Source organism: Aotus nancymaae, unplaced genomic scaffold, assembly GCF_030222135.1.
Source record: "Aotus nancymaae isolate 86718 unplaced genomic scaffold, 86718_ANA_hifiasm-v0.15.2.pri h1tg000010l, whole genome shotgun sequence".
NCBI classification, from domain to species: domain Eukaryota; kingdom Metazoa; phylum Chordata; class Mammalia; order Primates; family Aotidae; genus Aotus; species Aotus nancymaae.
In genome coordinates, this window is record NW_026988421.1 from 14046654 (window position 1) to 14061242 (window position 14589).

Below are 14589 nucleotides of genomic sequence, written 5' to 3' on the forward strand. Positions count from 1 at the left end.
TAAGGACAGGAAGTATGTTTTTATCCCACCACGCCCGGCTAATTTTTGTATTTTTAGTAGAGACGAGGTTTCACCATCGTGGCCAGGCTGGTCTTGAACTCCTGACCTCATGATCCACCCACCTCAGCCTCCCAAAGTGCTGGGATTACAGGTGGGAGCCACAGCATCTGGCCCAACTTCATTTTTTTTAAGACTTTGCCATGACTTCTCCTTTCCTAGCCTCACTTCTTTTGACTTCAGCAGACTCAAGTACCTAACATCAGGGTAAGGCAAGGATAGTTTGCTCACAGATACTGCAGATCTGGGCAACCTTCACCCATTTGCATGCTCTTCAAAGTTCTTATTGGTGGTTCTATTTATATTGTTGAAAGTTTAGGTGTATAATAGATACATCTATCAAAGCACTCACAATCACCAGCGTGACTGACAGATCAAGTTCAGCTCGTCTCCCAAGGCTCCTGAAGCCAGCACAACCAGTTTTGACAAGGAGGACTGTTTGCCTCACTCTCCTGGCAAAATTGGAGTTCCTGCAATGGTTCATCAGAAATGATGCTTCAGTGCCTTTTGGACACCAGATGGAAGGAATAACCATCTTTTTGTGCTGCTGCTTTTTCTCTTTGTTAATAATAGAATGTAAAACATCCTGTGTGCCTTTCAGTTAGTTATCAGAGAGATTCAACTTCCCAAACACTTCCCCTATAGGGTCCAATGTAACCCTATTACTCTTAAATCCTTCTGAACCCTGTGAGATTCCAGATGGCCAGACAGCCTGTTGCTGGAAGGCAGAGGCAGCATGATACTGCAGCTCTGGGGTGCCAGGGTTAGTGCTCCTGGAGCAATATCACTATATGGTTTCCATTTGCCTCAGCCCTGGACTTGGAGCAAAAAGTGACTACGGGAGATAACAGGGGCAGGAAATCTATAAACAGTGTCATATGGAAGGATGGTAAACAATAAATAACTTACTTGACCTCTTTTGCTTCCATCATGCCCTTTTTTTGTCTCTGCTTTTGGAGGAGAGGGCTGTGGGGCAGAAGATAAAAATATATTACCTGGAATTTTTAGCAAGGCTGTGGCAGTAAGCAAAGCTTTCTGCTCTGAGACCTGACCAGCCACACTGGATCTCACACACATGTGCACGCACACACACACGCACTCATGCACATAGGGATGATTCCAGCCACTCCCTACTTTTATATGCCACCAACTATTTCTCAAATTCAGGAATGTGTTTCCTTTAGTTCATCCTTACCCTCTGCCCCCAGTCACATATAGGGGGTGTGTATACAGATTCATGCATTTCTATGCATATAAATAATGTGTTATTCACACATATATCATGTACTCCCTCTGTGTACAGGCACCCTTTTTCTGCAGGAGGATACAAAGTCCCCACCTTGCCCTTAAAACTTAACACCACTGTGGGATTTGCTTTTACAGGCCCAATATTCTCAGGGTGCAAACACTTTCTCCTGCAGGGTGGTTTTGACTTTGATTTAAAACAGCCAAAGATCATTACATCTGGTGAATCTAGTGGGTGTAGTATCATGAGGTTAAAAGCAAAGGTAATTCCCAAAGAAGCATTCCCACATTTGGGTATTGGATGCATATTATTGCAAGGATCTAATCTTTTAAAGGATGCACTTTTGTGCTCAGCGTGTACTGGCTTTGTAAGCTGGGGCATGACTGTCAAGCATCGGTATGGTTCCCACTCAAGTCTATGCACATACAGTGACCCTGAACAGAAGGGCAAAGGGAAGTCATGTCATCACATGATCAGGCGAAGAGCTCAGTGATTACTGACAATTCAGGATGGCGAACATTGAAGAACAATCTTGGTTTGCATTATTATTGGATTTCTCATGTTTTTTATGCTCCCTCATTGAGACTTTTAAACTGCCTGAGGACAGGAAGTATGTTTTTATCCTCTTGTGCCCCTAGCATAGGGCCTTGCAACAGCAGAAAATAACCAGAGGACAAAATAACTTGTAACATCTTTCTCTCTTCCTTAATGAGAATAAGCTGTTAAATAATAGAAGTCAAAATCTGCAGCCCCACGCCCACCCATTTTTTTAAAGACAGGGCCTCCACTCTGTCACACAGGCCAGAGTGGTGCAGTGGCACAATCATGTCTCGCTACAGCCTCGACCTCCTGAGCTTAAACAATCCTCCTTCCTTGGGCTCCTGAGTAACTGGGATGACAGGTGTGTGCCGCCATGCCTGACTAATTTTTTTTTTCTTGGTAAATACTTTTGTAGAGACAGGATTTCACTGTGTTGCCCAGGCTGGCAGCATTTTTAATAATAAAATATACAATGTATTCTAGAATGGCTGTTCTCAGTCTAAATGGATTTAGAAATGGCTAAAACCTGAAACAAATATAATCTTTCATTAGTAAAAATTAGTCTACTCAGGAGTTCCTAGGGAGAGTCGGTTATGCCAAAATAAATCTGGCATGATGTAATTTGCTAATCTATGCCACCAGCCAAATGAGGTCATCAGGAACTATCACTTTATTACTAAAACAAAGCATGGTGATTGCAGTAATCCTGGCTCCACTCCTATCATCTCCCGTTTCAAAACTAAAGACCGTGGCTTTCGCTGAGGTTATCTACAGACATCTTTGGGCTGGTGCCTGCATGAGAAAATGTACCATTTCTTCAGTTTTTCTCAAAGTAGATTTAAATTAAGATTTCATAGAAGAATTGGGGTAATGTTAGGAATGATCTGTTATCAATGGAATCTCTGGGAAGGATTAAACATCTTTCTATAGTCAATTACTATGCTATAAAAAGGCACTGTTTCTTAGGAGCCCATCAATTCAGGGTTCCTCCCATACATTACTTCCAGTCCTTCCAAGGCAGGCTTGTTTTTTTTTTAATTTTAATTTTTATTTTTAAGTGGGACAGGATCTCCCTCTGTCACCCAGTCTGGAGTGAAGTAGCCTGATCAGAGGTTCCTGCAGCCTCAAATTCCAGGGCTCAAGCGATCCTCCTACCTCAGCCTCCCAAGTGGCTTGGGACCACAGACACATGCTACCATACTGAACTAATTTCTTTTTTTAAAAAAAATTTTTGTGGAGACAAGTTCTCGCTATGTTGCCTAGGCTGGCCTTGAACTTCTGACCTCTCCACCTCAGCCTCCCAAAAGTGCTGGGATTATAGCCATGTGCTGCCACACCTGGCCAAGGCAGGCATTTAAAAATTGTACAGATGAGGATACCAGTGCATTGGCAGGATATGTAAGATGCTCACGGTGGCAGCTAATAAGTGCAGAGCCAAAATAGAAACCAAATCTGTTTGCTTCAAAGATTATGCTCTTTCTACTACATTTAATGACTTTAACTGACTTTAACAACTTAAACTTTGTGACTTTGACAGCCTAGTGATGGCTTTTGATATCTGAACTTTCTTTTTTTTTTTTTTTAGAAAGAGAATAAAGAAAAAGAATAAAGAAAAGGAGGAAAAAGGAAGAGAAAGAGAGAGAGAGAATGGGAGTATTGCTTTCTTGCCCAGGCTAGAATGCAGTTTAGTAATGGGTATTGAAAACCTCTTTTATACCAATAATTATACTTGATGTAAACAGGAAGGAATAAGGGAAGAAAATAACAAACGAGCAGCCAACCAATATTTCATTTAAACCTATGAAGTGCTATGCGATTACTGAGGAGTGATTTACTTCCAATTATGTAGTCACTTATGGAATAGGTGTGAGGTGGTAATGTATGTTTTATGTATTTGAAGTGGAGAGTTCTATAAATGTTTATTAAGTTTACTTGTTCCAGGTCTGAGATCAAGTCCTGGATGTCCTTGTTAATTTTCTGTCTCGTTGATCTATAAAATCATTAGCTCTTCTTGTTACATTGATCCTTTTGCCATAATGTAATGTCCTTCTTTGCCTCTTTTGCTCTTTGTTGCTTTAAAGTCTACTTTATCAGAGGCGAGAATTGCATCTCCTGCTTTTTATTTATTTGTTTATTTTTACTCTCTGATTGGTTGATAAATCTTCCTCCTTCTTTGTTTTGAGTCTTTGTGTATCGTTGCATGTGAGATGGGTCTGGATGCAGCATACCAATAGGTTTTGGCTTTTTATCCGATTAAAATATATATAACTTTAATACTGGCATTTGATGCTAGCTGGCTGTTTTGCCCATTAGTTAGTGTAAATTTTTCATTGTGTTAATGTTCTTTGCTTTTTGATATATTTTTGGAAAGGCTGATATTGGTTGTTCCTTTATATGTATAGTGCTTCTTTCAGAAGCTCTTGTAAAGCAGGCCTGGTGGTGGTGAACTCTCTAAGTACTTGTTTGTTCGCAAAGGATTTAATTTTTCCTTCGATTATCCAGCTTAGTTTGGCTGGATAGGAAATTCTGGGTTGAAAGTTCTTTTCTTTAAGGATGTTAAATATTGGTCCCCACTCTTTTCTGGCTTGTAGGGTTTCTGCTGAGAGATCTGCTGTAAGTCTGATAGGTTTCCCTTTATGGGTAACCTGACCTTTCTCTCTGGCTGCCGTTAGTATTTTCTCCTTCATTTCAACCCTAATAAATCTGGCCATTATGTGCCTTGGGGTTGGTCTTCTTGAAGAATATCTTTGTGGTGTTCCCTGTATTACCTGGAGTTGAATATTACCCTGCCTTGCCAGGTTGGGAAAGTTTTCCTGAATGATATCCTGAAGAGTATTTTCCAACTTGGATTCATTCTCTTCCTCACATTCAGGTACACCTATCAAACGTAAATTAGGTCTTTTCACATAGTCCCATATTTCCTGGAGACTTTGCTCATTCCTTTTCATCCTTTTTTCTCCAATCTTGTCTTCTCGTTTCATTTCACTGAGCTGGTTCTCGACTTCTGATATCCTTTCTTCTACTTGATCAATTTGACTGTTTAAACTTGTGCATGCTTCGCGAAGTTCTCGTGTTGTGTTTTTCAGCTCCATCAATTCACTTATATTCCTCTCTAAATTGTCCATTCTCGTTAACATTTCATCAAACCTTTTTTCAAGGTTCTTAGTTTCTTTGCATTGGGTTAGAACAAGTTCTTTTAATTCACAGAAGTTTCTTATCACCCATGTTTTGAAACCTGCTTCTGTTATTGGAACACACTCGTAATCTATTAAGCCTTGTTCCGTTACTGATGAGGAATTGCGATCCCCTGTGGAGGGAGAGGCATTCTGATTTTGAGTATTCTCTGCCTTTTTACACTGATTTCTTCCCTTCATTATATATTTATCCATCTGTTGTCTTTGTAATTACCGACTTTCTAACTAGGTCTCTGAGCAGACGTCCAACTTGTTGATTCCCAGTGCCGAAGTCTGAGCAATCCACTGTGCCGGCCAAAACAGCGGTGTTAAGATGGATGGTGCTTTTCTGCCCGGGAATCTCAGGACTCTGCACCAAAAACTGGCACACTAAGGCGCCAGCTAAACTGCCGCACCGGCCACAAGAGTCGCTCTGGCGACACGTGGGGCTCCTCCGCTGGGAATCTCCTGAACCGTGAGCAACAAATATTCGTCTGAAAGTGTGGCGCCCTCTCGTTCCCTGCGCCCTCACTGGGAACCACGAGCCCGAGCTGCTAGTGATCAGCCATCCTGGATCTCTATCTGAACTTTCTTTAAGTGCTTTATTGCCTTTTTTTCAAACATGAATGAACTAGTTGCAACTATTACTAAGACTCCCACTGCAGCTTCCAAACATGTAACACCACATGAAAAGTCAACAGGAATGTGATCCCTGCTTCACACTATTGATATAAAGGCCAGATGAAGTTAAGGTATAAATAAATCTTTGAAACTATAAAAGTGTTCAAAGAAAACATATTCTGTGATTTGGGAGCAGTTTAGCTTATGATCAAGATCATAGATTCTGGGCAGACTTCCTGAGTTTGATCCCAGCTTGGCCACCTACCTACCTGTGGGGTCTTGGGTAAGTGCTGGGCCCAAGTTTCTTAATCTATATAAAAGGGGTAATAATAGTACCTACCTATACAGTCAAACAGATTGAACTAGTTAAAGTATTCAAGCCTTCAGGATGGTAGGTAGTAAACTTAAAAAATTCTTGTGGATTGTTAGTATTACAGGAAGAGGGAGCCCCTTCTGAAATGAGGCACACAAAAACAACAGCCTTAAAGCAGGCCTCCTCAGGCTTGGCACTGTTGACACTTGGGGCTGGATTACCCTGCTGTGGGGGCTGCCCTGTACATTGCAGGACTCTCAGCAGCAGCTCTGATCCCTGCTTACAAAATGCTGTTACAACCCTCCTTCCAAGCCAAGGCCATTAAAAATGTCTCCAGACTTGCCCTGGACAAAATCACTGCTGGTTGTGAGTCACTGCCTTAAAAGAACAGATTGCTACATTTCACTTCATCAAAAATTTTAAAAATCAATCTGACTCTGTATCATACAGTTTAAAGACAGGCAACATGATACAGGAAAATAGGTCTAACATATATAAAGAATTGGCCGGGTGCGGTGGCTCATGCTTGTAATTCCAGCACTTTGGGAGGCCAAGGTGGGCAGATCATGAGGTCAGGAGTTCGAGACCAGCCTGGCCAATGCAGTGAAACCCCGTCTCTACTGAAAATACAAAAATTAGCTGGGCGTGGTGGCAGGTGCCTGTGATCTCAGCTACTCAGGAGGCTGAGAGGCAGAGAATCGCTGAACCTGGGAAGTGGAGGTTACAGTGAGCTGAGATTGCACCACTGCACTCCAGCCTGAGCAACAGAGCTAGACTCCATCTAAAAAAAAAACCAAAAAAAAAAAAAAAAGCAACTCCAAAAAGAACCACGCATATATATAAATCATATATAAAGAATTAAATCCCTTATTATATAAGGAATTCCGAGATATCAATAAAAGATCAACACCTCAATAAAAAGGGTAAAGAAGTAAAGCAATTTGCAGAATGATTTGTGCATAATTTTTGTATTACTTTAAACACTGTTCTCTGTTATGTGTGTATTTATCTATCTTTTTTGTTTGTTTTTCCAAGATGAAATTTCACTCTGTCACCCAGGCTGGAGTACAACGGTGCGATCTTGGCTCACTGCAACCTCCACCTTCCAGGTTCAAGTGATTCTCCTGCCTCAGCCTTCTGGGTAGCTGGGATTACAGACGTGCACCACCACATCCAGCTAATTTTTGTATTTTTAGTAGAGATGGGGTTTTGCCATGTTTGCCAGGCTGGTCTTGAAGTCCTGACCTCAGGTGATCCGCCCACCTCGGCCTCCCAAAGTGCTGGGATTACAGGCATGAGCCACTGCGCCTGGCCTATCAATTTTTTTAAAAAGGCTGGAAGTCCACACTCAATTTTTTATGGTGGTTATCTCTAGAGAAGGGATTGTACTGAGGGTGGTAGTCTGTAGGAGGCTGTTGTGGGCGGGTAGCTCTATCACTATTTGAATTTTCCCAAGAACATTCATGAGCTACTTGTGTAATCAAGAAGTAAATGAAACACTTAAAAGACAAAATGCCAGGAAAGATTTTAGAATTCAAGAAATTTTTTTTTTTGAGATGGAGTTTCACTCCTATTGCCCAAGCTGGAGTGCAATGGCATGATCTTGGCTCACTGCAACCTCCGCCTTCTGGGTTCAGGCAATTCTCCTGCCTCAGCCTCCCGAGTAGCTGGGATCACAGATGCCTGCCACAACGCTTGGGTAATCTTTTTTTTTTTTTTGTATTTTGAGTAGAGACAGGGTTTCACCATGTTGGCCAGGCTGGTGTCAAATTCCTGACCTCAGGTAATCCACCTGTCTCGGCCTCCCAAAGTGTTGGGATTACAGGCATGAGCCACTGTGCCCAGCTGTAAAACTTTTAAAATAAATTTAGAAGGATGAATTATAGAATGCTCAAATATCCTGAGCATTCTGGGTTTCCTTCACCTGCTCTGACACAACCAACGCCAGGTGTGGCTCCTGTGGTGCTGGTTCCTGATGCAGCGTGTTCCATGTTAAACTCCTTTACTCTTCACAGTCACCTTCATGACTTGGGTACTCATTTTATAAAGAGAAACCCAAGGCAGAGAGACTATGGAATTGGCCCAAGGTCACAGAGTTATAAATGGCAAAGCAGAGTGCAATGTTGTCAGGGCTAACTTGTCCACATCTGAGTCTCTACAGACTCGTCACCCAGAAAAGAAGCTGGCCTCCTGAAAAGCACCATGGAAACCGGCTCCAGCCTGGAATTGCTTGAAGCAATTCTGATCAACTGTAGGGACTGAGCCCCAGCCAGCCCCCATCAAAGCAGGGGAGGGGCCTGTGCCCCCTGCCTGTATTCATATTCTGTGCTGGTGAGAGATAGATAGAACCAGAATTCCTCCATGTTACACTGCTATTGTATCCCAATCCCATCCTACTGGGTCCTCGGCCTACCGCTTCCTAATCATGCAGCTTAAAAGCCTCAGGCTAAATACAGTGTGGGATCCTGGATTGGATCCTAGAACAGAAAAAGGACATTAGTGGAAAAATCAGTGAAAGTTGAATCAAGTGCGGAGTTAGTTATTAGTAGTATGCCATTTTGGTTTCTTAGTTTTGACAAATGTACCATGTAATGTATTATTCACATTGGGGGAAACTGGGTGAGGGGTATTCAGGAACTCTCTGTACTATCTCTGCAAATTTTCTGTAAATGTAATATTCCAAAATAAAAGTGTGTGTGTGCAAAGCCCCACAGACAAGGATTTGGTTCCTCTCCTAGCCTCATCCGTGCCATATCACTGGTACTGTCCTATTTAGAACATATTGGGACAACTGGTGACTCAAACATCTGCCTCTGTGACTGTCCCCAAGAGGGCTGCTCTGCGAGGGACCCTTGTTTGCTCAACACCAGGAATCTAATGCAGGCACAAGAGTCTGTGCCTTCATTCCATCAAGCTTCCTCTCATGTCCTGGGGGCCACATCCTTTCTTTCTTAGTAAATCCTAAGGGATGCAGAGCCAATTGCCTCAGACATCGAAATGAGATTGTTAAGTAACATTAGAGACTGGACGCACAGCCACTGAGGAGATGGATGCACTTGGTTCATGTGGAAGCCCAAAGCCAATAAATACATTCTCCATATCAACCACAATTGATTTAATTCCAAATTAATTACAAATAGGATGCTAGAAGGTGTCCAAGTGTCAGTAACTAGATACCATAGAATCTCTTTACATACCATTTCAATTATTTTGTTGATATGTTTCTGAATTTCCATAAGCATCTCAATACCCTGTAAGCAGAATAAACATGATCTTTCACAGTTGCAGGCTAGAACATTTAAATATAAAGACTTAAAACACATGTGGCTATTTCTAACTCAGAGTATTTGAGGAGTCCCTGATTAGTGGATGGTGTGCTCTACAAAGTCAGTAGATTAAACATTAATCTTCAGCCCCAGTTTTCATTGGGTTGAATGTGAATGAGAGGCTCTTCTCCCTCAGTAGCCTCTCTTCACCCTTCTTTTTCTTTTTTTTTTTCTCAGACAGTCTCACTCTGTTGCCCAGGCTGTAGCGCACAGTGGTGCAATCTCAGCTTACTGCAATCTCCACTCCCTGGGTTCAAGCAATTCTCCTGCCTCTGTCTCCAAGTGGCTGGGATTACAGGTGTGCACCACCACACTTAGCTAATTTTTGTGTTTTTAGTAGAAACAGGGTTTCACCATGTTGGCCAGGCTGGTCTCGAACTCCTGACCTCAGGTGATCCTCCTGTCTTTTGTCCTCCCAAAATGTTGGATTACAAGCATGAGCCACCATGCCTGGCCAACCTGGACAACTTTCTTACAATACATGTAACAGGTCACCAAGGTAGTCTGCATTAGAGTGGCTTTATCAGTATAAATCCACTGTCCCTTAAAAAGCAGAAATGTGTTATGATGAGATCTGCATACGAAGACCCGGTAAAGAATGGCACTCCTCGTGTTCCAGTACACAAACAGCTCAACAGATACTAACTAAAGGATGATAAGCCAGATATAAATCCTAGTTGTCTGCAATTGAAAACTGTAAGGCAATAATTATTTAAGAAATAATTCATCATAAAAAAACTTGATTTTTTTTTTTTTTACTGATTTCCACTAACTTAGATAAAATATCACTCAACTTATTGGAAAGCTTTCTGTACTTTTTTGGAAAATATCATGAACCTTTAGTCATTATGAAGATTTAAAGAAGCATATTGACTCTTTCAGGCTACTGAGGAGCAATATAGACCCTAGCACACCTCTCAGTGGTGAACGTGCAACTTGAGATTTATTCACTCCAAGAATATACACTAAAAGCCTCATAGGTTCCAGGCAATCTGCTAGTCCTGGAGTTCTTACTTAACACAGTGGGTTGCTAGAAGGTGCTGGCTTTCACTTGCTGCTGCCACAGGGCACAGTGCAGAGTAAATAAAGGTGCTGCAAATAACAACCTTCCAGCACCTTATAGGTCTGCAGTTTCTCACCTATGGCTTCTCTGTGAGTCACCAGCCTGAGTCAATGCTGTCATGAAACCAGACATCTAAGGTGGTCTCCATGCGCTCCCTTTTGTCTGAGGTCTTTTTTCCCACTTCTCTGACTTCCTAAAATATTTTTTTTCTTATTTTGTCTTTAATTCCCTCTCCCTTGGTGTCACAAGGGAGCTACACTAAAAGTTCATCGACAATGGAGTTTTTTTTTTTTTTTAGGAAAGGTAATTTGAGATAATGTAAGGTACTTGTTTGGTTGTTAATTCAGGATGGGGTATACAAATCACTTCTTTCATTAAATTTAGCTTCCCAGATGATGACTTCCCACAGCTGACCAGCGATACCATCAGCAAAGGCATAGATAGCATTGTTGGCTGTTCCTGAAATAGGGGGGAAACAAGGGAAAATGAGAAACAGGGTTCATCCATATTGAGATACTCATGGCTCCTTTTAATGGAACTTCATAGATACTAACCTGATTGTGCTTCAATAGAGCAATATTTAAGTACAGAGGATTATTAAGCAGCATGCCACAGGTTTTGGCCAAAGCTAGTGACACAGCGCCTATGGCCATACTGCCACTGAGTACAGGTTCAACAGGTTCTGCAGGTGTAATAGTTTTTTCTGTAGCAGTATCCTTCCTCCCTGGAGGGAGAAATATTGAGAGTAAGACTGTATTTCTAAATGCCTTACTTACTTACAAATGGAATGAGGGAAAAAGGAAAAAGAAAGGATGAAAGCTGAGGCTGGGAAAAACAGATGCTCTACCTCAACCCCCAAGAAGCTTTCTGTTTGATTTTGCTTAAGATTCTCAAATAATCATTAGCCATGGATTTTGCCTGTCTAAGACATTTTAGGCTATCTGATATTAATTCCTTCATCAATCATATGAGGTAGATATTTTTATTTTACATTTACATGTATGTTAACTGGGGCTTAGAGAGGTTAAAAGCCTTGCCTAACGTAACAGAAAGTAGAGAGAGGATTTGAGCTGTCTTTACATTTCAAATCTTTGTTTTTCTACATTGCACCATACCTGCTGCATACTTAACTTTCTGTTGAACATCTCTCCATGCACATATCTTAACTTGATATCTTTCTCACCAACCCCAAACCAATGCCGTATTCTGTGTTGTTTACGATCTGTAGCAGTGCCTTTCAGATCCAAACATCGACCCAGATTCTCTACCCATCTTTCACTGTAATATGTTCTCAGCCTCCCTGTCTTGTGAGGTCCAGACGGAGTTCATTGTACAGCTCTAGTGTTCCTCTTGTCCTTTCCTCCACAGCTGCCAATGTGGTTCAGGCCCACAGTGGAGATAAGTCTTTCAGCACCTCATGCCTAATGAGTGCTTAGCAAATACCTGTCCCCTCCACTTCTTCCCTTCTCTTAAGCTCCAGGTTCAATCAGTCAAAAGCAACCACCAAATGAACACCCATGTTGGTCTCTACTTACAACTAAGTAGTGGCCATCACACCCTCCCAAGGGAAGATTGCTCAAAAATAGTTATTTTGTCTTGGGCAAATCTCTTTACTTCTCTGGGCCTCAGCATCTGGATCTATGAAATAAGGTACCCTGTCTCCCTGGTCTCTTTGGTCCCTTCCTGGTTCTACTGCTTTCTTACTTAGTGGAACTTGCATTAATTGGGTGGTTGGTTTGTGCCTGGCCTCATGCTAGATACGAGCAATGGCAAGCAGAATAAACATGATTCATCCCTTAAGGAGCATGTTCTAGTTCAGCAGACATACAAAACCCTGTTATTACACTAAGAGCAGCTCCAGAATGAATGTTCTGCAGGGGCTGAGGTTAGCAATCTGTTGGAAGGCATGAAGCAAGGGCAAATTGAAGTGATAATTTCTATTATTTGCTTTAAAATAGTTTTGTAAAGAAAATGTTTATTTTACATAGGGCTAAGAAAATGTTGGTTGTTCATATCAAAGGAATCAAAACTCTAAGATGTGGAGTGGCTTTTTGATTAGCTAATGGAAATTTTGAAGGGAGGTGAAAGGTCTCCCATGCCATCTCCTCCCACCCTACCCCTGACTAGGCACTGCTCAATGTATCTTATTTAATAATAAAATAGTTTCTCATCTTTGGGTGAGAAACTGTTTTATTTTAGAAATAAAAATGGAGAGTTGGATGGGGCAAGATATTTGAGTGAGGATGTGGCATAAGATGGATTTGGCCATAGGCCAAACTGGGTCTGTGGCAGAGACTCAAAAAGGCAGTCCAAGCTTCAGCCTTTGTTCCTTGCACATTTGTTACTAAGGGTTATGCAAGATGGTAAGTTACCAACCAACCTGGCTTTTGTCCCTTTTTTTTGGTAGGAGGTGGAGGAGGTGGTGGTGGTGGTACTGGAGGTAGAGGTATAAGCACTGTTGAGTATTCCAGGCTCTTTTCCAATTTTTTTCTCTCCTTATCTTCTTGTACTTTACTTGCAAAGAATTTCCTAAATGGCAAGAAAATATGGCTTTACAATGGGATATTTAGGAATATCACTCTGTGATTTTGGTCATGTTTTAGAGCTGACCCCAATATATTTCAATAAATAACTCTGCTTTTTAGCTACTTAAGAACAAATCAGCTTTAATTTTCAAGGCCAGAAAACAATGATGCTGTCATAAAACTGTGTTCAAGAACTGAAATTTATTTTGGCATGGAAATAAATGTTTAAAGATTTCAGGTGCTCATTTTTAAATTATTTGAGCCCTGAGTTTGCATTTTTAGAGTAAAACTTGAAGATATAATTTTATTAAGGGTTACAGTATTTTATTTTTACATGAATGACCATCAGGAAACAAATGTGTCAAGAACAGAGTGAAATATAGCATATTAATATAGAGAACTTCATTTCTTTTTTTCTTGGCATTTAGGATGAATATTAAAAAAAAACTTTTGGAAATCCCACTTAGATGCATTTATGTAAAATTTCAGCACCCCAGAATAAAAAGAAGAGGCAAAAACTTCTGTAGGCAAAAAAGCATGCAAATAAAAAACAAAGACATAGGAATCAGATTTGCATCAGATTTACTAGTAATCCAGATGCCAATGGGGCAATGCCTTTAAAGTATGAGAGAAATTTATTTCAACAGAGAATTCTATACTCAGCTAAACTATCAACCATGGGGGCAAAGTATCAATATTCCCACACATATAATAACAAAGAAAATTTACATCCCATATACCCTTTCTCATCCTTACTTTTAAAGGATATGATCCAGCAAATCATGAAATAAAAGAACATGGGATCCAGAAATAGGAGAACAATGAAGTCTTTATGGCATCTCTGTAATTGGTCTACAGAAGAACCAGTCCAGATGGTGGTTTGGGGAGGGAAAATGCCAGTAAAATAAAAGGAGAATCATAAAATATAAGATGTGACTGAGAGCTTGAGAAAAAAATAACTAAGAAAATGATAATAGCAGATTATCATTTTCTGCTAATGACAGCAGATGGAAAAAGAAGGAATAGAAGAATAGCATTCAGAAACTCTAAGAAAACCAAAACCTATTCAAATAAATTTCTTGGCCAGGTGCGGTGGCTCACGCCTGTAATCCCAGCACTTTGGGAGGCTGAGGCAGGTGGATTACTTAAGGTCAGGAGTTCTTGATCAGCCTGGCCAACATGCTGAAAACCTGTCTCTACTAAAAATACAAAAATTAGCTGGGCACAGTGGTGCATGCCTGTAATCCCAGCTACTCAGAGGCCGAGGCAGGAGAATTGCTTGAACCTTGAAGGCGGAGATTGTGGTGAGCCGAGATCATGCCACTGCACTCCAGCCTGGGTCACAGAGGAAGACTCTATCTCAAAAAAAAGAAAAGAAAAGAAAAGAAAAGAAAACAGTTTATTTTACAAAGGTCATTATCTTACTTTGAAGCAAACTAAAATGCTGTACACAAGTAAGGGATAAAGCTTAAGGAAAGAGAATCCAATTGACCTGCTATTGGCCAAGGGGCTGTGGCATTGGACCTGCAAAAACGGAAAAATGATTCTAACCTATTACTTAGTTGGGCAATGAAGAACATTTCCATAGCCCTCGTAAATGCTTCCTTGTTAGCATTTTAGAGTCAACCTATGAGCAAAGCATGGAAGACTCAGTTGTGGCTGGAGGACAGAATATTTCTATGTGTCAGCTATTGTGACTAAATAAAAGGTTATGAGAAGCTCACA

General features: G+C 41.0%; 1 protein-coding gene across 3 annotated transcripts in view; it reads right to left on the reverse strand.

Moving 5' to 3' along the window:
• Nucleotides 1-14589, reverse strand: part of ENO4 (enolase 4) — a 33383-nt gene that overhangs the window by 12068 nt on the left and 6726 nt on the right. For 2 of the 3 annotated variants that reach the window (XM_012448037.2, XM_064373805.1), the window contains exons 4-8: nucleotides 12720-12868; nucleotides 10894-11063; nucleotides 10667-10798; nucleotides 9148-9201; nucleotides 967-1023 (exon numbers count right to left, since the gene is read on the reverse strand). In XM_012448037.2, the coding sequence (XP_012303460.2) occupies nucleotides 967-1023; nucleotides 9148-9201; nucleotides 10667-10798; nucleotides 10894-11063; nucleotides 12720-12868 (562 nt within the window). The remainder of the gene's footprint in view (nucleotides 1-966; nucleotides 1024-9147; nucleotides 9202-10666; nucleotides 10799-10893; nucleotides 11064-12719; nucleotides 12869-14589) is intronic. The other variant, XM_012448039.2, reaches the window with a different exon arrangement.